The 22,352-nt window shown below is 45.1% G+C and overlaps 1 protein-coding gene across 3 annotated transcripts in view; it reads left to right on the top strand.

Moving 5' to 3' along the window:
• Window positions 1-21,233, top strand: part of RSPH3 (radial spoke head 3) — a 38,885-nt gene extending 17,652 nt beyond the window's left edge. For 2 of the 3 annotated variants that reach the window (XM_075597759.1, XM_075597761.1), the window contains exons 4-10: window positions 3,988-4,129; window positions 4,446-4,591; window positions 7,036-7,239; window positions 8,169-8,331; window positions 11,543-11,629; window positions 18,311-18,415; window positions 21,103-21,233. In XM_075597759.1, the coding sequence (XP_075453874.1) occupies window positions 3,988-4,129; window positions 4,446-4,591; window positions 7,036-7,239; window positions 8,169-8,331; window positions 11,543-11,629; window positions 18,311-18,393 (825 nt within the window). In that variant the 3' untranslated portion in view covers window positions 18,394-18,415; window positions 21,103-21,233. The remainder of the gene's footprint in view (window positions 1-3,987; window positions 4,130-4,445; window positions 4,592-7,035; window positions 7,240-8,168; window positions 8,332-11,542; window positions 11,630-18,310; window positions 18,416-21,102) is intronic. The other variant, XM_075597760.1, reaches the window with a different exon arrangement.
• Window positions 21,234-22,352: the final 1,119 nt, after the last annotated feature.

The raw sequence follows: 22,352 nt of genomic DNA on the forward strand, positions 1-22,352 counted from the left end.
GTATGGTTTATTCACCCAGATGTAAAAAAGAAAGATAGCCATTAAAGGCAGATTATGCAGAGAAGGAATAAGACAACTAGAACTACAACTCTGCCCTATTCTCCACTCTTGATCTATATGCCCCGCTTTCTCTCTGCCATTCTCGCCCTTTGAACCCCAGACCCTAGCTAAATTCCCACACGTGCGTGCTGCATTCCTGCACTCGTTCCTCTGAACGCCTCTGGAGGAAATCTCACACAATCGCAGACTTCCTTCACTACAAATGTATGCTATCCTGTTTCAACGCTGCCCTCTCTCAGGCTAAACAAACCTATTTTTCTTCCCTAATCAACACGCACAAGACTAATCCATGCCGACTCTTGTCTTTGACTCCTTACTCAAACCACCCTCTGCTGTCTGTTCTTCTTCCATCTCTCCTCAGGACTTTGCCGACTATTTCAAGGAAAATGTGGAATCCATACGTCAGGCCATCCCCTCTGTATCCTCCTCCCATCGTACACCTCTTCCTAACTCTCCTCCTGCATTCCTTGACTCTTTATCCGCTGTCACGGAGGATGTGTTGTTGCTGCTCTCCTTTTCTCCCTGTACCACCTGCCCTCTTGACCCCATTCCTTCCATCGCCTAAAACCTCTTGCTCCTATTATAGTCCCTACGCTCACACACATTTTTAGCTCCTCCCTCTACTCTGGGACCTTTCCCTTTTCCTTCAAGCATGCAACAGTCATACCATTACTCAAAAACAGCAAACTTGACCCTACCCGTCTTTCTAACTATCGGCCTATCTCCCTCCTGCCTTTTGCCTCTAAACTCCTTGAACGTCTTGTATTCTCTCGTTTGCTCCATTTTCTCAACACCTATTCTCTCCTAGACCCTCTACAATCTGGCTTCTGCACTGCTCACTCCACTAAAACAACCCTCACTAAAATAACTAATGACCTCCGTGCTGCCAAAGACAGAGGTCATTACACTCTGCTCATATTACTCTACCTCTCTGCAGCATTTTATACTGTGGACCACCCTCTTCTCCTTCACATTCTCAATACTCTTAGCATTCGTAACAAAGCTCTATCCTGAATCTCCTCTTACCTCTCCCATTGTACATTCAGTGTCTCTTTTGCAAACACCTCCTCTATCGATCTCTCTGTGGGGGTACCCCAGGGCTCTGTCCTGGGACACCTTCTCTTTTCTCTTTACACACTCTCTCTAGATGACCTAATAACATCTCTTGGGTTCAAATAGCACCTTTATGCTGATGAAACACAAATTTACCTTTCTACCCCTGACCTTACACCTGTTGTACAGATTAAAGTTTCTGAATGTCTCTCTGCTATATCATCCTGGATGGCCCTCCGTCAACTTAAACTTAAGATTACAAAAACAGAGCTCCTCATACTTCCTCCCAAATCTGGCCCTAGTTCCTGCTTCCATATTACTGCTGGAATTACTATCATTGACCCAGTAGCTCAAGCACACTGCCTAGGGGTCACACTCGACTCCGCTCTCACATTCTCTTCTCACATTCAAAAGGTAGCAATAAACTGTCCTTTTTTCCTCCACAATATTACCGAGATACGCCCTTTCCTCTGTTGCTTGACTGCAAATACTCTGACACAGACCCCCATTCTCTCCCGTCTTGACTACTGTAACCTCCTGCTGTCCGGCCTTCCTGCATCTCACCTGTCTCCACTACAATCTATCATAAACGCTGCTGCCAGAATCACTCTACTCTTTCTGAAATCTGTCTCGGCGTCTCCCCTGCTGAAATCCCTCTCCTGGCTTCCTATCAAATCCCGCATCTCGTACTCAATTCTCCTCCTCACATTTAAAGCTTTACACTCTTCTGCTTGTCCTTACATCTCAGCCCTAATTTCTAGCTATGCATCATCCCAACTCTTGCGTTCTGCTCAAGGATGTCTTCTCTACCCCTTTTGTATCTAAAGCTCTCTCCCGCCTTAAACCCTTCTCACTGACTGCCCCACACCTCTGGAATGCCCTTCCCCTCAATATCCGACTAGCACCCTCTCTAGCCACCTTTAAGCCCCACCTTAAAACACACCTGCTTAAGGAAGCGTATGAGTAGCACCGTGGCTGATACTATACACCTCATACAGTAACCTTGGCCCCTTGCAGCCGCACTTACCAGAATGCCCTCCTACTGTCTCTATACGTTCTTCCTACCAACAAATTACTTTTATGTGTTAAACACTTATTCCCTTTATGTGTTATTTATATTATTTATTATTGATATGATTGTCACATAGATTACTGCTGTGAATTGTGATGCGCTGTACATTAATGGCGCTTTATAAATAAATACATACATAGCAATAATGTGTTGGCCACACATACTGTACAGGTTTGTCCTCATTCAAATGTGTGTCCCCATTTTTTCTGTGTGAATTGCTTTACTTTAGAACATTAACACTTACAGTTTTACTTGTGCTCCATCAGACAACTGATATGCACTGACTTTGGCCATTTGCAAGCACACTTATCAGAACACCCTCCTTCTGTCTCTGCATGTTCTCCCCACTTAGATTGTTAGCTTTTCAGGCAGGGACTTCTTTTCCTACTGTCTTAATTTCTGAAGCGCTTATTCCCATTATGTGTTATAATATTATGTCACGTTTATTATTGCTGTAAAGTGCTATGTACCTGGATTGCATTATATAAATATAGATATGCATACCTGCATACAACCACACTGCACCCTTTCCATAGCCATCTCACTCTATTTCCTGGCTTCTTCCTCCTACCTGATAGTCACATATTTGTCCTGGGCTGATGAAGATTCTTAAAGATACAGTAATTTGAATTGCTATCAATCGTGATGATATACACCGGAAACTGCAATGATGAAGGTGTTTATCGACCGAAACATTGGTTTAATTTTTTTCACGCATTTAACGCACTCTAAAATCTACATATATTTGGGGAATGTAATTGGTTATCTGGGATTTCCTTCCCATGTTGCTCACAGCCCACTTTTAATTATCTAAATCTTGTACATGGAGAACAGAAATCCAAACCATTATTGACAGCTGAACCTAAATACACATTCTATACTGTATGCATCTCTGGTATTCATCTGCTGACCATTATTGTCTGGCTTTATTACCTAGTATCATGTTCTCTGCACTCTTTCACGTGATCACTATGCAAGTGGTTCTCAGCCATCTCCTCAGAGAGCTGCACAGTTTAGGAAGACCAGGGGATTAATAAATATTAGACTTAATTAAGACTATGTTAAAAAAAAAAACAAAAAAAAATGAAAAAGGCGTTGCTTGGTTATCCTCAAAACATGACATGGCTTTGTTTCCCCAAGGAGAGGGTTGAACACCACTGCACAATGACAGATGTAGTAAGACTTACTGCCCCCAGCACCGCGGTCTAAGAAGCAAAAGTCAGCAGCGCTGGGGACAATGTCTGCCACCATCGTGCTGCGCGGAGTGCATACTTTTGAAGGGGACCCCCGTGGTATTAATCCTTTTGGTGCCGCTCCTAAGACGTTAAGGCTTGCTACATCTGTATTGTATCAATTCAGATACAATTTTCCAGAAAGTACACAAATGTTTAAGGTGGTTAAAAAATGTATTTTTAATTCATTGTCAATAGTAACCACACAAATCAAACCATGCCGTATAATATGAAGATAATAATAGTAAATATATTAAGTAATATATTTTCTAGTGCTGATATTGTACACTACTCTGTACACAGTATAACAATACAAGTACAGGGATCTTACAATTATGTTGTTAGAATCTGGCCCACAAGAAGTTATGTAATTTATAGTGGGTCCAATGATTCTGGCTGGCCTGGATCAGTGAGTTATGGGGCATGTGGCGGAACCACAAGTTTGGTTCTCATCTCTGTGTGATTTGTGAGGTCTTAATAGTGTCTGTCCTATACGGTTTACTTTATATATTTTATGTTATGGATTATATGGGGTACTACTGGGTTTCCCACTTGTTTGTTGTCCCACAGTCTTCTCAGCCAGACCCAGTGGAACTCCACAGGCAGCAAGAGATCCAGAGGAGAGCTATGGCAAAAAAGCGAGCCCGGGAGCTGCTGCGGTTAAGAACGCCAGAGCCAATAGAGGGCAGGAAACACATTGAAGTTCAGACAGGTATTGGACTTGAAGGGCGCTGTGTTCCAGGCAGACCTATTTAACTACATAGAGTATGTGAGTCGCTAACTATTTGTGTCCTTTTTATAGCCTGCTTTATACCTTAAAGTTACATTTATTAGTACTTACAGTGCTGTGTTTTGTTGTCTGACGTTTGTTACAATGGTATAATGCACCTACTTTGTTATTTGCTATTACTGACACATGTAAGAGCACCACTTACAAAAACAGTATGTGTGGCGGGGAACATGATTTATAGGCATCTGACTCAAAACAGAGCAGATTTCTGCATCATCTTTTTTTCTCATCTTCCCAGAGTTATACTTGGAGGAGCTCAGTGACCGCATTGAGGAGAAGGACATGGAATGCCAGACAGATGCCTTTCTGGACAGACCTCCCACACCTCTCTTTATCCCAGCAAAGACTGGCGCTGACATAGCTACTCAGATACTGGACGGAGAGGTAATGTATGTGCTGAACAGCAAAGCATTTTATTAGAGTCCTTTAAGTCTTGAAATTATGTTAGTCACAGCTCAAAGCAGCTTGGTGTTACAACATGAGTGCAAAGCTGGTGGCACATTGCATTATTTTAGTGCTGGTTTGCATCCAAGTACTAGTGTTAAGTACACCACACATGACTTATTTAGGAAGGGAAGTATAATGAGCCATATAGCAATGGTTAATTTGCTAGGTAGATGTCATAGCAAGAAAATAGCACGGTCAAACTTATCTGTGTCACTTTACAATTGCAAGTTCAGTCCATGGTATAATGCACTGTGGTGTTTTCAGTAAATTATGAGTTAATATGTTGCAAAACAAAGATAGCTCTAAATAAAAGAAAATGACTAAGTATTGTGCCACTAGTAATCTTTCTGATGGGTCATGAACTACATGAATAGAAATAAACATTGTTCCAATTTTAATTGTGTGACTGTACAGATAGTAGAGATGATATTCCAAAAAAGGCAGTTTGTGTTAACTTTTGTTGCACCGACAATACAACACAAACCTTTTTGATAGAGCTATATGTGCATACTGCAGAAAGCCAAGAAAGAGACACTAAGGCCCCAAACTAGAAAGCGCTGTTATTGACTTACTGAGGCGTCAATTTAAGTTAATGCATCACTCAGTGCTCATTTTCGCAGTGTCAAGTACTTTTTTCAGCTGTTACAGGGACATTCAAGTTAATGATATGCAAAAGAGGTGTTCTCTCTAACAACGCATATGCACAGAGTTCTGTTATAGTTAATGAAGGGATTCAATGATGCGTTAGTCGGGTCATATCTAAACTTGGCGTTACTCCAATCCAGACCCTGAAATAGTCTTTTACAGGGTCTGGAGAAGTGTAAGACCAGTTAGGTATCATTAAACTATCATTGTTATTTATAGGGTTATTTTCCTCTCGTTTTCTGTTTTTGAACTTTAATTAAACACCTGTCCAGGGTCTGAATGGGAGAAACACGGCCTTAACTCCATGTTATTTGAAGCTAACACAAGGCAGTGCTAATTTATGGCATTAAACCTATGCTAATGAGATAACTAACAGCCGCTGTTTTTGCACAGATTTAGCTTGTTGGATTACTGTTAATCTTGGGGAACAGAACATCTGTTACTAATGTTGATAACATGACTTTATGAGCCCAGAACTAACAGACCTTTGAAGATCTGCGCCTAAATCTCACCGTGTTTTCCAGCAATAGTAAACGGTCAAGAATTATTCTATTGATAGTCATGTCGAGTAGGAGAAATATTGGGTAATGAAATGAAAACCAAAACATTTTGCAGTACTTTTTTTAATGCTGTTTTTATTACTTGTAGCCAGGCCACCTGTGGCTACTATTCTGCCCTTGTACTGGCAATAAGCCCTGGTACACGCAGGCCTTGCCAGTAGTTGAAATAGAGTTTTCCCCCTCCTAGGGGCTGCACTTGAATGACAGCGGGAGGTGGTGACATCAGGCCTGGGATGACCAATCACGAGACAGACCTGGTGCCCTCCTCCTGGCTGTACTTAAGGGCAGTGCCGACCCAAATTCAGGAGTGCCTTTCCCCACTTGAGGAAGGTGGGTCACACAGTGGAGAGGCTGAGTATTGTGCTTTCTTCAGTCCTTTTCCCTTCTGGGTGAGAGTGAGTGTGGACCATACCTCTGCCTCTGCTAGGGAGGAAGGGAAGAGCTAGGACGGCTCTGGGTGCCCTTGGCCTGTAGATGGTCCAGGGACCATCCTTCAGTGGTAGCTGAGAAGTACTGCATTGGGCAGAAGCCTGCCTTGTTACTGTGCTGTACAGAAGAGATAATAAACCGTTCCTGTTGTTATACCTCCTGCCTGGTGCGTGACCTTACTGGGGGGAGAGGTAATAGTTCCACCGTGGAGATCACCTCCAGTTTCTGGAGCCTACAGCAGATGGAGGCTCTGCACTGCTAAAGAAATATGTAGGGTATGAACCCCAGAAGCCTAGTCTTGTGTCCCCACTACCACCGGCGGACGACTCAGCCCTCTTGCTACCCGCAGGTATCATGCACCACACGATCCGTAATGGCCACATCTCCCACCGGGTGGGGGAAACACCGTTACATACTCTTACCTCTCTTTTTAAATTCTGTAACAGTCGCTGGATATCAGCTTATATAGTTTAGATTCTGGGTGAATGTTTGCTCGCAGAGGAAATATTAGTTGTGGTGTCTGGTGATTAGATGCCTTATCATTCTAAGTAACACAAATAAAAATAAACAACACAGAAAAATCCTAAATGTTTAAGTGCCATGCTTTCCTTTATTTTACCTAAAGATACTTTTTGCCAGGGTTACAGCTTCACAGAATGCTAAACAATCACCTTTATGTGTGTAAAGTGTCAACATTATTCTCAAATACATCTGTAGCATTATTATATTCTGTGCTACTATTTGCAGCTGTTTGACTTTGACCTTGAGGTGAAACCAATGCTGGAAGTTTTGGTTGGGAAGACGATTGAACAGGCTCTCCTGGAAGTGATGGAGGAGGAGGAGCTGGCGAACCTTAGAGCACAGCAGTGCGCCTTCGAGGAGCTGCGCAATGCTGAATTTGCTGAAGCGCAGCGTCTGGAAGAGCAGGAGAGGCGGCACAGAGAGGAAAAGGTGGGAAGATACGTCTTTATTTTCCCTCTGACATATGTTAAAGATTCAAAATACACAAAGAATTAGCCCATAGAAGATACATTTTCCCATGATAAAACAGGTACAGGCATACCCCGCATTAACGTACGCAATGGGACCGGAGCATGTATGTAAAGCGAAAATGTACTTAAAGTGAAGCACTACCTTTTCCCCACTTATCGATGCATGTACTTTACTGCAATCATCCTATACGTGCAGCACTGATGTAAATAATGCATGTGTAACAGGCTCTATAGTCTCCCCGCTTGCGCACAGCTTCGGTACAGGTAGGGAGCCAGTATTGCTGTTCAGGACGTGCTGACAGGCGCATGCGTGAGCTGCCATTTGCCTATTGAGCGAGATGTACTTACTCGCGAGTGTACTTAAAGTGAGTGTCCTTAAATCGGGGTATGCCTGTACCACACATTTTAAGGTTGGTAGCACCTAGTTTCTCTGTAATAGAAGGTGCCTTACGCAAAGGATTTCTGTAAGTCAACAGAATACCTTAAAACACCAGACATACAGCAAAAAGGGCAATGCCTTGATTACTAAAAATGTAGATTTAAAAACAATGTACCTGTAGAAAACTGGTGGCTGCCTGTTGAATGTGCACACGGCCAGTGCATAGAAATATTCTGCTTCCAGATCAATCCAAAACCCTATGAACAAAATGTGTCACATTTATTAACTAGTTACACAAGTAATGTGCCAGTGTTTCGGTCTGGCATAAAACTTTCCTCCGTGCAAAGATCTGTGTTGCAGATCACCGTGGCAGCAAAACGATGGTTGAAAACCAGACCTTATCAGGGAGGGTTTGGAAACATTTGACGAAGGGTAATTTTTAAAAGGAAACAGGTAATATAAGGTAAAAAAAAACAAAACAATAATTAACATCGTTTTATCTTTATCAGCGACGGCGCAGAAAACAGCAACAGGAAATACTGCGGAAGGAAAAGGAGACGGCAGAGAAGGTTGCTGCCCGAGCATTTGCTCAACAGTATTTGGCTGATCTTATTCCTCCTGTGTTCGGCAGGCTGAGGGATAATGGATACTTCTACGATCCTGTGGAAAGAGGTTAGCATTTTTATGGAGAATAGCCAAATTATTGCATCTACCCCCCTTTTTACACACTGCAGTATCACACTTCCAGGTGAAAGTGTCAGTGTCACACTATGAGAAGGGAACACTTGATGCATCTCCTGTTGATAAGACCGGAGATAAATGCTGAAACATGCAGGGATCGGCACAGACCCGTCTTTCAGTGGCTACTGCTCCAGTCCAGCTATTATTAAACTAGAGAGAATATTGAAAAGCCTGCATCATTCCCTATTACACTTTTTAAAAGTAATTATGGTCTAAATCCGGGGTCTCAAACTCAGTCCTCAAGGGCCACAAACAGGCCAGCTTTAATGGATATCCCTGCTTCAGCACTGGTGGCTCAATCGACTGCTGAAGCAGGGATATCCATAAAACCTGGTCTGCTGGTGGCCCTTCAGGACTGAGTTTGAGACCCCTGGTCTAGATGAACTAGCCTCTATTAAATCAGGGAATATAACGTGACGTTACATATAACGAGATTGGACGTTATGATCCCTGAGTTAAGATAGTGAACCCAAGTGATTTAGAACGGCGCTTAAGACACAAAATACAAGTGATAAATAAGTGTCAGGATGGCTGAGCGGTCCAAGGCGCTGCATTCAGGTCGCAGTCTCCTCTGGAGGCGTGGGTTCGGATCCTACGTCTGACAAGGTTTCTTTCCATATGCTCCCTTCAATACTTGGACGAATCACCCCGAGTTAACATGGCATACACAAAGCTAATTACATGCAAGAACAACATCCGAAATACATCTCATGAGAAAAGACTTGGTCACATTATTGTGTAGCATAACTTTGCGTTATCGTCCGTATAACATGACGTTATGTCAGTCATGGCGTTACGCCAATCCAAACCCTGAAATCGGCCGAGATTTTGAGCAATTTCCCGTATCTCTATTCAACCAAATTGAACTGTGAGTTACAAAATCGCACACTTTGGAGCGTAACCATAAACACACTGCAAAGCCAAATTTCAGTGTCTGGCTATGCATAACTCCAAGTTTAGCTTTGACATACCTTACGTAATACTAAGTCCCTGCGTTACTCTTAACAGACTTTAGTGGATAGAAGATGCTATGAAAAAGCGTAATTTAGTTACGTCCATTAGTTAAGGCAATGGAGAAATACGGACAAAATATGACGTTTGTAGATACAGCGTTACTTTTAATATGACGTTAAATGAGCTAATGTCACATTTAGTAACTTTTAGGAGTTTAATGCATCTAAGCGTTAGGGCTTATAGCCCTGTTATTAACTTAAGCATACCAGAAATAAATGTGTAATTTTAGACAAACCATGACACTTTTTATTCACTTGCTTTATTTCTTTTTTATTCAGGCCTTGCATATTTACTTGTTCTGGGGGGTTAATGTGCTTCAGAAATGTAGTGTGATTCCTTTTGGAGGTGCTGGAGGACATGCAAAGTCTGGCAGCGCAGAGTTTTATGTAGCATATCTGTCCTTGCCTCTCTTACCTCAGAGCAAGGGCTTATTTCTCAGTCAGATTGACTGAATAAATGAAAGCCATGGAATCTTGGCCGCTCAGTGCTGTTTGTCTTGCAACCATATCATAAGCTAACAAAGGCACTTGCTGACTACCTCATGGTTTAAAGCTATCACTCTGTATTCTTTTGTTCTGTATCGAAGTCAGCCCGGTCACACACTGCTACTTCTGTAAACTTTGCCAGACCCAAAAAAACACTTAAATTCTCTCTTACAAAAAATTCTGGTTCATATTTACTAATCATTCCTACACCGTAAAGGAGACCCAGCTTCCGCTATCAGTGAAATGAACAGGCCCCTACCTCACGACAAGAACACCACCCCACTCCCCCCACCTCTCCAGTCAAGAACCTGTAGGGCTCCGCCACCACCCCTGCTCAACAACCTTTAAGTATATAGATTTGGGTGTGTAATGCAAATACTGCAATCGTGCACTAACACGGGTTCAATTTATAATCAGGTCAAGCATTAGGATAGTGGTCGTTATAGGAAGGTCAGTGTAACCGGAGTAACTTCTTCTGCTACATTGCGCCAAGTCTCCCTAAATTTGAGCTACTAATACATTTGGAAACTGAAAGGGACAACGACAGTAATATGTTCAACACCCCAGGGACAAAACATTTTTCTGTGCTCCAAACAACTTCTATAGAGAATGAACAAAATTTTTCATTTTTAGCCAAATTAAAATTATATTGCAAGTGATCAGTGTATTACTGCCCTGGGTCCTGGAAAATGGAGTGTCTAATTAATTTAAGAACATTGGTACCAAAATTCACATTTTAATTTTAATTATTGTAACTTAAATTGGGATTTCAAACTTTTGTCAGTATACGGTACATTGAAGCAAGTGATCATTGCTGCGCTGGAAACACTATGTTGGCTGAGTGAATGGAGTGAATATTACCTACATCTACATCAGGGGAGGCCAACTCCCGTCCCCAAGGATCACCAACAGGTCAGGTTTTCAGGATATCCCTGCTTCAGCACAGGTGGCTGTCGCAGACGATTGAGCCACCTGTGCGGAAGCAGGTACATCCTGAAAATCTGACCCTTGAGGATTAGAGTTGGCCATCCCTGATCTACATCTACAAATGCTATTTAGGCAAAACAGAGCTTAATAGCCTGACTGCTGAAATAAAACATGAAGCCAGTCTCTTTCTGGACTGTGGGCTTCAGAAACAAATACATGAGATTATTATCTTCTGAGTCTCTAATATTCATAACTTTAATGAGATCAGTCTCATTTTGAGTAATGTCACCCTACACTTCGGGATTAAAAACCTGTATTATTTATTGTATGTCATTTATGATCCATAGAACTCTTTGTGTATACTTTATTAGTAGGGTACTTACATTGATGCAAATATACCATCATAATTACTATTGGAAGAAAACAAGAACTTCAAGTGCAACATTAGAACAATGTAGTTCTGGAGGTAAACCTAAAAGTTATATAGAGTAACTCCGCCACTTGTCTTTAGGTGATAACTTTAGCATGACTACTAGAATGTCTCTAGGACTCTGGCTCTATAATTCCGGGATCTTTAGCAGACACAAACTTATTTTGAGGTTATGGTTTAGCCACAATAATAACATTACATTTTTTGACAGGTTTATCGTTTTCTTTCACTTGTGAGCTTCACCAAAAAAGTTATAAATACGTATTTATATTTCTGTAATTAACAGATGTAGAGACAGGATTCATCCCATGGCTGATGGAAGAGGTAGAGAAAACATTGGAGAAAAACAATCTGGGAAGAACAATGCTTGACCGTAAGTTATATTCCTATACAGTTAGTTATTGCCATACAAGTAGTTAGTACTGTATACCTGTGCATTTTTAACCTGTTTAAGATAGGGTGATATTAGTGACCTGAGTGTTCTGTGAACATATTTAAACAATGTAAACTTGTACGTACATTATTCATATGGAAGCCTGGCTGATGGGTTACTTAACCCCTTTAGGCCCAGATACACTGATCACCGCTAAATCAGGGCATATAACGTTAGGTTACCTAAATTAGTAAACGAACGTTATTTTCCCTGAGTTTAATGCATAGCCAAAAATATAATGCTTGCCCTGCACACCATATGAAGAAAATAGTAGTGTATCCTGATGCCTGGTGGTGCGGTCCGTTTTTCGTGGCACGAACCCCCTAAAAATGTCACCAAATTGAATCTGGTTATTTTCAAAAGAAAAGAGGATAAAACGCACAGATCAAGTGCAAAGGTGTATTCTTGATTATTTATTAATGTATACCGGAGACAAGAAGCACAACATTTGGGGTACAAAACAAATCTCTTCTTCAGGTAAAAGAAGTAGCCAATGTGTACTTTCAAAATATATAGGTGTATTTGTATCAGTATACTTGGGATATTTCACGTCCAAAATATGCTAATGAGATGACATCATAGAAGGTCTGACATAATGACGTCACCATTGTGATATATATATATATATATATATATATATATATATATATATATATATATATATATATATATATATATATATATATACTATATATTTCTGAAAGCACTGTATGTCTGCGTCCCTAGCGGCAATCTCATTGGTCCCTTGGCCCGCCCGCCCCCGCACACCTCTCATTGGTCATTGGGCTCACACACTCACACCACCACCCCCTTGGCCCGCCCCCCACACCTCTCATTGGCCTGAGGCGGAGTGACGGGCCAAAGGTCCAAAAAAAAAAAAAAAAAAAAAAACACACACACACACACACACATATATATCTCTGTCCTCTGCCCCCCCCATCACACTCACCTCCCCCCCTCCCCGGTGCTCACCTCTCTCCCGCTCCACTCCCTCCCCGGCGGGGGGACACGCGCCCACCTAAGACGCGCCCGGAAGCCGCTCCACTCCCTCCCGCACTCACCTCCCACTCCACTCCCGCACTCACCTCCCTCCCGCTCCACTCCCTCCCCGGCGGGGGGACATGCGCCCACCTAAGACGCGCCCGGAAGCCGCTCCACTCCCGCACTCACCTCCCTCCCGCTCCACTCCCGCACTCACCTCCCGCTCCACTCCCGCACTCACCTCCCTCCCGCTCCACTCCCGCACTCACCTCCCGCTCCACTCCCGCACTCACCTCCCGCTCCACTCCCACACTCACCTCCCTCCCGCTCCACTCCCTCTACACACCACTCCCTCCCGCTATACACCACTCCCTCCCGCTACACACCACTCCCTCCCGCTACACACCACTCCCGCTCCACTCCCGCGCCACTCACCTCCCTCCCGCTACACACCACTCCCTCCCGCTCCACTCACCTCCCTCCCGCTACACACCACTCCCTCCCGCTCCATTCCCTCCCCGGCGGGGGAACAGGCAGGCTGCCATGCGGCGCGTAAGATGGCGGACCCCCTTCCTCCCTCGCGCTCCACTCCCTCCCGCTCCACTCACCTCCCTCCCGCTCCATTCCCTCCCTCCCGCTCCATTCCCTCCCGCTCCACTCACCTCCCTCCCGCTCCATTCCCTCGCGCTCCATTCCCTCCCGCTCCACTCCCCTCCCTCCCGCTACACACCACTCCCTCCCGCTCCAGTCACCTCCCTCCAGCTCCACTCCCTCCCCGGCGGGGGAACAGGCTGCCACGCAGCGCGTAAGATGGCGGACCCCCTTCCTCCCTCGCGCTCCATTCCCTTCCGCTCCATTCCCTCGCGCTCCATTCCCTCGCGCTCCATTCCCTCGCGCTCCATTCCCTCGCGCTCCATTCCCTCGCGCTCCATTCCCTCGCGCTCCATTCCCTCCCGCTCCATTCCCTCCCGCTCCACTCACCTCCCTCCCGCTCCACTCCCTCCCTGGCGGGGGAACAGGCTGCCACGCGGCGCGTAAGATGGCGGACCCCCTTCCTCCCTCGCGGCGCCGAGTGAGAAGATGGCGACGGCCGGAAGTACAGGTAGGTGTCGCGTGTGTCGCTCCCCCACCTCCCCCCCCACCTGCGGCACCGCACGGAACTGAGAAAGGGCGCATCACGGGACTGAGACATGTGTGTGTGACTTTGTGTGTGTGTGACTTTGTGTGTGTGTGTGTGTGTGTGTGTGTGTGTGTGTGTGTGTGTGTGTGTGTGTGTGTGTGTGTGTGTGTGTGTGACTGAGTGTGTGCGACACTGCCCCCCCTCCTGTCCACTGCCCCCCCTCCTGTACACAGCCCCCCCTCCTGTCCACTGCCCCCCCTCTCCTGTCCACTGCCCCCCCTCTCCTGTCCACTGCCCCCCCTCTCCTGTCCACTGCCCCCCCTCTCCTGTCCACTGCCCCCCCTCTCCTGTCCACTGCCCCCCCTCCTTTACACAGCCCCCTTCCTGTACACAGCCCCACCCCTCCTATCCACTGCCCCCCCTCCTGTCCACTGCCCCCCCCTCCTGTCCACTGCCCCCCCCTCCTGTCCACTGCCCCCCCTCCTGTTCACTGCCCCCCCCCTCCTGTCCACTGCCCCCCCCCTCCTGTCCACTGCCCCCCTCCTGTCCACTGCCCCCCCCCCTCCTGTCCACTGCCCCCCCCTCCTGTCCACTGCCCCCCCCTCCTGTCCACTGCCCCCCCCCTCCTGTCCACTGCCCCCCCTTCCTGTCCACTGCCCCCCCCTCCTGTCCACTGTCCCCCCCTCCTGTCCACTGTCCCCCCCTCCTGTCCACTGTCCCACCCCTCCTGTCCACTGTCCCACCACTCCTGTCCACTGTCCGCCCCCCCCTCCTGTCCACTGTCCGTCCCCCCCTCCTGTCCACTGTCCGTCCCCCCCTCCTGTCCACTGTCCGTCCCCCCCCCTCCTGTCCACTGTCCGTTCCCCCCCCCTCCTGTCCACTGTTCGTCCCCCCCCTCCTGTCCACTGTTCGTCCCCCCCTCCTGTCCACTGTTCGTCGTCCCCCTCCTGTCCACTGTTCGTCCCCCCCTCCTGTCCACTGTTCGTCCCCCCCCTCCTGTCCACTGTTCGTCCCTCCCCTCTGGGGAGAACGGAGAAAGAGGGAGAGAGAAGGGAGCGGGAAATTTAACTCACGGGCAACGCCGGGTCTCTCTCCAACTCACCTCTCCCCCTCGGCGCTCCAACTCACCTCTCTCCCTCCCCGCCGGCGCTCCAACTCACCTCCCACCCCGGCGGGGGAACAGACAGGCTGCCTCGCGGCGCCTAAGATGGCGGCGCCCGGAAGGACCCCCTTCCTCCCTCGCGGCGCCGAGTGAGAAGATGGCGGCGCCTGGAAGTACAGGTAGGTGTCGCGTGTGTGTCGCTCCCCCATTTCCACCCCCCCACTTCCCACCCCCCACTTCTCCCCCCCCCCCACTTCTTTCCCCCCCACCTCCCAGAGCACGCTCTCTACGGCTCAACATCCCCGAGGAGCAGGAGGAGGGCGGCAGGGAGTTAATACCTCCTTTGTGCCACCGGGAGTCGGTGGAGGCCACGAGGGGGGAGAGAACCAGTGGCAGCCCAAGGAGCGCGGCATGCTGCCACGTGAGGAAATGCAGGGGGAGGAATCCATGCCTTTGACGCCCCCCCCTGCCTTTGATGCCCCCCCCCTGCCTTTGACGCCCCCCCCCCTGCCTTTGACGCCCCCCCCCCTGCCTTTGATGACCCTCCCCCTGCTTTTGACGACCCTGCCTTTGACGGCCCCCCCCCCTGCCTTTGACGCCCCCCCCCCCTGCCTTTGACGCCCCCCCCCTGCCTTTGACGCCCCCCTGCCTTTGACGCCCCCCCCCTGCCTCCGGCCAACGCCGGGTATACACACACACACCTCTCCTCCTCCCCATCACACTCCCCTCCCCGGCGCTCACTCCCCCTGCCTTTCACGCCCCGCCTCCGGCCAACGCCGAGTATACACACACACACACTGACTGACACACGTACTGACGCACGCACACAACCCCTGACAGCCACACGCACACAACCCCTGACAGCCACATGCACACACACCCTGACGCACGCACACACACTGACTGACACACACACTTACTGACACACGCACGCACACTGACTGACGCACACACACACACTAACTGACGCGCACACACACACACTGACTGACACACACACACTGACTGACGCGCGCACACACACACACACACACACACACTGACTGACACACACACTGACTGACACACACACACTGACTGACACACACACACACACACACTGACTGACACACACACACACACACTGACTGACACACACACACACTGACACACTGACTGACACACACACACACTGACACACTGACACACACACACTGACACACACACACTGACTGACACACACACACACACTGACTGACACACACACACACACTGACTGACACACACACTGACTGACACACACACTGACTGACTGACACACACACTGACTGACGCGCGCGCACACTAACTGACTGACACACACACACTGACTGCGCACACACACACACCGACTGACGCGCACACCCCCACACACACTGACTGACGCACTGACGCACACACACACACTGACTGAGGCACACGCACACACAGTCAGTGTGTGCGTCAGTCACTCAGTCTGTGTGTGTTTGTGTTTCTGCGTCAGACACACTGACGCGCGCGCGCACACACTGCATGAAGCTGTAAAGGAGGGAGGGGGGAGACTGGATTGATGTGAATGGGGGACAAACAGAGAGAGGGGGGAAGAGAGAGAGCGGAGCGGGAACATTACATCCCGGGCAACGCCGGGTCTCTCAGCTAGTATGTATATATATATATATATATATATATATATGTATATATATATATATATATATATATATATATATATATATATATATATATATATATATATATATATATATATATATATATATATATATGCAGTGGTTGACAAATCACCAAAAAATCTACTCGCCACACAAAAAAATCTACTCGCCACCTAGTACCAAACGTGTGCTGCTTGGGCCAATATTTACTCGCCCGGGGGTTAAATCCACTCGCCCGGGGCGAGCAAATGTATAGGTTTGTCGAACACTGTATATATGTATGTATATATATATATATATATACACACACAATGTTCTATAGGGAGCATAAAACCAGTAAAAGGAAAAAGGAACATCAATGGATAATCAAGTGTAATGTGTGTCTATATTTAGAATATTTTGTGACAATGATTAACCGTGTAGAGAATTCACAGTAAAAAAAGGAAAATCTATGAAAAGTCTACATCAGTAGTCGGCAAAACTTAAATATCTTTGCGGTATAAACAGTACTCAATCAATGAAGTACAAGTCATTCGTTCTTAATGCATCTTTCAATATAGCCAAACACTATCAGCAAAATATTACATTGTTTAAACTATTTCCTTTCCCCCAAGGGATAATTGGTATATGTCCACTATTGAGAAACAAAATTGTCTAAAGAGGGACCACATAAAGGATATTTTAGTTTGTGAGGGTAGGCGCAGCGTGACATAGTACAATAAAGGTAACGCCTGCTCGCTGCCCCTACTAGTCAAGATGGCTACCCAGTCAAGGGTTAAGTTGCCATCTCGGGGCTATAAAATTGCTGCCAGCCCTGGCAATAGTTAAGCCAGGTTAGGTATCTGACTTCCACTATGTATTCTGTGACTGTTATTATGGGATGTTTATTGTATTTCCCTACGGTATCTGTGTGACTCGTATGCCTAAGCAAGTAACAATGGCTAAGTGTCCAGCATACAAAGGGCTAGCCTTTATGTGGGGCCAGGTGCAGTGCTTATGGACAATGGTGAGGTGGGGAAGGGCGAGCCCACCTGCGGGGAGAGTACACACTCAAAAAAGGCTAAGCATTGTTCTCTCCCCGGCAAAGTCTACCCCTGCGGGAGGTATGGAGCTCAAATTGGGAACTGGGGACTAGATACTAGCCCCGTTGGCTTGGTTTTTCCATTGGTCTGCTCCAATTTTCCACGCTCCTAAGCTTCGCTGTCCTTAGGCACTGACACTGCCCTGATTCATCCGTTCTGGATACACCCTTGGCTCCTGATTGGCTCAGTAGAGGAAAGGTCTTCACTGATTGTTCTGCACCTGGTTCTCCATGTTTCCAAATGGAGACCAGGAAACTATAGAAGCCGACACCAATCAGGGCTCCACAGTTGTTCATGGTCAACAGTAATGTGAACTGTGCGGACCTGGTGCATTCATCCCTTGTTACTAGAATAGTCTGGAACGGTTTGATCGAAGCATATCTACAAAAGGTAAATTATATGTAAAAACAGTGCCGGTTTTATATCTCATTAGCATAGGCTTAAAATAGCGTTAAGTTAGCACTACATTGTGATAACCTTAAATAACATGGCATTAAGCATGCCTCACCTAGATGTACTGTAGGAGAAAGACGTAGGAGAGAAAGAGTATCCTATTTTACTAAAGTGTGATATATTTGTATTAATGTGTAAAAGCATATTGATTTCACCACGTGACTGAATAAATATAGACCAAGAACACAACATACTAATAAGTCTCTTATTCTAATGCAGTGTTAATTCGGGAAGTGGTTGAAATGCGAATACACGATTTCAAGAAACTGGAATCCCAAGATCCAGCGTTGGCTAAAAAGTAGCAAGCTTGCAAGAGACTGGTAGGTATGTACAGATCACAAGTGACATTACACCTGTTTTTTCACTGCAATCTGTAGTGAATGTTTACAGTCAGGTTAATTATAATTTTTTTGTTTCGAATATGAAAAATTGCAGTGTTTTTGTTAGAATGACCAATTCAAAGTGCAGAGGTACACGGATTTGCCTATAGTCAGGCCCAGCCCTAGATTATGTGCCGCCCTTAGGCATGCACTATTAAGGACAACTACAGTAACATGTTCAACACATGGACAAAACATTTTTCTGTGCACCAGACAACTTCTATCTAGACAATGGACAAAAATTGACATCATTTTTGACACAATTAAAATATAATGCAAGTGATCAGTGTATACTGCCCTGGGTCCTGGAAAATGGAGGGTCTCGTTTATTTAAGAACATTGGCACTAAAATTCACATTTCAATTTTAATTATTGTAACTTGAATTGGGAATTCAAACTTTGTCAGTATACTGTACATTGAAGCAAGTGACCATTGATGTGCCTGAAACACTGGTGTGTGAGTGAATGGAGAGAATATTACCTACATCTACATCAGGGGAGGCCAATTCCAGTCCCCACGGGTCACCAACAGGTCAGGTTTTCAGTATATCCCTGCTTCAGCACAGGTGGCTCAATTGTCTGTGACTGAGCAACTAATTGAGCCACCTGTGCTGAAGCAGGAGTATCTTGAAGACCTGACGGTGACCCTTGATGACTGAAATTTCCCACCCCTGGTTTATAACCTTGTATCACCTTATTTGAGTATATACCATTATCAAAATGAGCCTGTAAATTTTATTGTATTTGATGTTCTGTTTGGAGATAGCCTCAGGGAACTAGTTTTGTGTACAGTTATAAACATTTGACCCCACTTCATTAACATTCTCAGGCACCTTTTATCAGTGAATGTCATTTGTTTACATTCCATTCTTTCCCACGTCATTTATTGCGATTAGGAACAATTAAGGACACCACCCTACTGAGTCCTGGTGAGATCCCACGGGATACAGTAATTCCAAAAGATATATTCCTGGTCTTAGTGCATTAATAGGTCATTAGGTGGATTTCAACATTGTCCTAACTGGTACAAGCCTTTTTGTGTGTTATAAAATCATGCTTAACTTTTGTTTTTATTGTTATCCAGTCCTGAAGTACATTATGTATTTACATCTACTACCCTCTGACCGAATTAGCATTTGACTCTGGATTAGCACCACATTAGTGCTTAAAATGTTGGTTCACCCTGTTTTGCACAGACCCACTACAAGTACAGTAGCATCCAAACTCATTCCAGTGGCCAGTCTGATAGTACCAATAGCCACAACCACTTTTTTGATTTACAAACCAAACCTCCCCAATCTTTTCTTTTCTTTTTTTTAAAGACTGTTTGCTCTTCCTTCTATAGAACCCACATCATATAATACTTCTGAATATGGTGTTTAAATATTTAAAAGGATTGTGCTCTCCTGCATCACAGCTACTTATTTTAATGACGTTGGGATTTGCTACGGTAAGGTGCGATTGTCTTGAATGGCAGGTAACACGAGAGTGCGGTGCAGTGAACCATCTGGCACCTTTGTGAGTCTCCCCCTGTGACCGCTGGCTTACCTAGACAATTAAGCAAACATCATGATATGAATCTACCAATGATTCAAAACAAATTAAGGTTAAATATATGTGCCTACACCTGTCTCTGTTTTCTGTGCTTAAAGAATTCTATGGACAGTTCTACATACACTGTGTAAGTATGTAAAAATAGAAATCCCTACATTTATTTATAATATAAATATACAGTCACAGTTAATATTTTAATTTATTTTTAATTTTATTTAAAAGAACGTGAACAATGCAATAGAAGCTTTTTTTACATTGTATAAGCATCACAGCATTGGTGTTAATTCCTTAGGAATATATTTTTATTCTTATAGTGCTTGTTTATCAAGCTAAACTTAAAGTTGCAGTCTGTGCTGATCGACGGTTTCTTGCATTTTATTTTTACTTATTTGATGTATTTATTCAAGAAATATGTGTTTGAAATGTGTGGAGCCCTATATATCAGCTGGTACAGTATGTGTGCCCTGAAACATTTGCGTCAAAAAGCAAATGTGTCTGAAATGCGACATACTGTATTCATGAAGTTGTATTTTTACTGTTTTCGAATTAGTCGTATTCTGCACTAAAAAATAAAGACTTGCGACACCTTTTAGGTGACAAAGAAAAACCAACGTAGATAACCCTCAAGAAAAATAATACAAGCCACACACAGACCTGCACCAATATGTAACTCCTCTCACTTGCTCCATCAACCCCTCATCACGACGTAGACATATCCGAGAATAGCGCAACATTGAAAATGACAAACAGAAAGAATGGCCCTCCAGCGCTCTTATAAACATCAGAGAAATGTAATGAAAAAAAAGATCATTTTCGGTCCATCCTTCGACCTTTAGGAATGCAGCGGTGACTCATGAAGTTGAAGAAAAGGTTTCTTTATTCAATATACATATTCCTTCTACGCGTTTCAGTCTCAGTTTCGTACCGAAACGCGTAGGAAAAATATCTATATGACATGATTACCTACATTTGAAGCTGACGTAGCTGTAATGCTGAATTTGTAGTAAGACATTGATCATAGTTTTAGCTTGATAAAACATGTTTTAATAGTAATTATGATTTTCCCTTTTTTTGCAGGAACTCCAACCTGGAACACTCATTTCACTCTTCTGCATACAGCATATCTTTAACCAAATAAACTTTGGGAAAGCATAAATTCTGATTGTTCCAGTCAAAAGATTAATAAAGTGACATATATTTTTTTTGTAGATATTTTTTTTTTTTTTTTCATATTTGCTTTGTACTGACTTAAACTATGTAGTTAACAAATATCTCTGCATATATTGACTCTTTGTCACTCACATCTAGATGATTTTAGCTGTTTGTATTAGAACGTTCAGTCTAGAGCAGGGGTGGGCAAAGTCCGGCCTCACGTCTCATATTCCCTCTCGTGGGATAGTTGCCTGTGGCCGATCACAGGTAGGGACCCGCTCCCCGGGCCCTACCTGTGGTGCAGGCAGTAGGGGCAGCAGTAGAGGAGGCAGCAGCATGGTGGGAGCCCACCCAGGTGGTCCTAACATGGAATTTAGGACTGACTGGAACTCGGGCCCAACTTCCGTAATCACAGTCTGGGTGGGCTCGCGCTGCTGTCCCCTCTTCTGCTGCCTCCGCTGCCAGCCCCACAGGTAAGGCCCAGGGGACAAGGAGAGGGAGAGTGAGGAGGATGGGAGTGAGAGAGAATGGAGGCGAGTGAGAATGTAGAAAGAGAGTGAGAGACAATGAAGGGAGGATAGTGACGAGTAAGAGAAGGGAGGGAAGGGGGGGGGGGCAATTAAAAGAGATGGGGGGAGAGAAAGGAGTGTGATGGAGAGTGAGAAAGGGAGGCAGAGTTGCAGGGGGGTAAGAGAGAACGTGTAGGGGAGATGCAGGTGGACACAAGCTGAATAGTAGAGGAGCTTTGAGAAGCTTTTCGGGCCACAAACTTAATGTAGATTCTACATTGTGTGTGGCCCACGAAGCTGCCCAAAGATTGTCAAGTGGCCCTCCAGCCAAAATAATTGTTCACCCCTGTTCTAGAGAGTACGGGAATAATGTTTGTTCATTTTGCAATAAAATGTAATTAAAAATAAGACTTTACATATAAACTGAATTTCTGGGATAACGTAATTTGCTTGCATATAGACAGATGGTTCTACAGTGAGTAGAAGCTTTGATATTACACTTTCTGATCCTCAAGAAAATGTCTTGGCTATCAATGACTCACATCAAAACACAGTGAACATTTTTGTAAAGACTTCAATAGTTACATTTTTAAAATAGCAAATAAGAGTATACTAAGATAGATAACATCGGGTGTTGCTTATGTACAAGTAGACCATTGTGATATT

The sequence above is a fragment of the Ascaphus truei genome, chromosome 4 (genome assembly GCF_040206685.1).
Source record: "Ascaphus truei isolate aAscTru1 chromosome 4, aAscTru1.hap1, whole genome shotgun sequence".
Classification (NCBI taxonomy): Eukaryota; Metazoa; Chordata; class Amphibia; order Anura; family Ascaphidae; genus Ascaphus; species Ascaphus truei.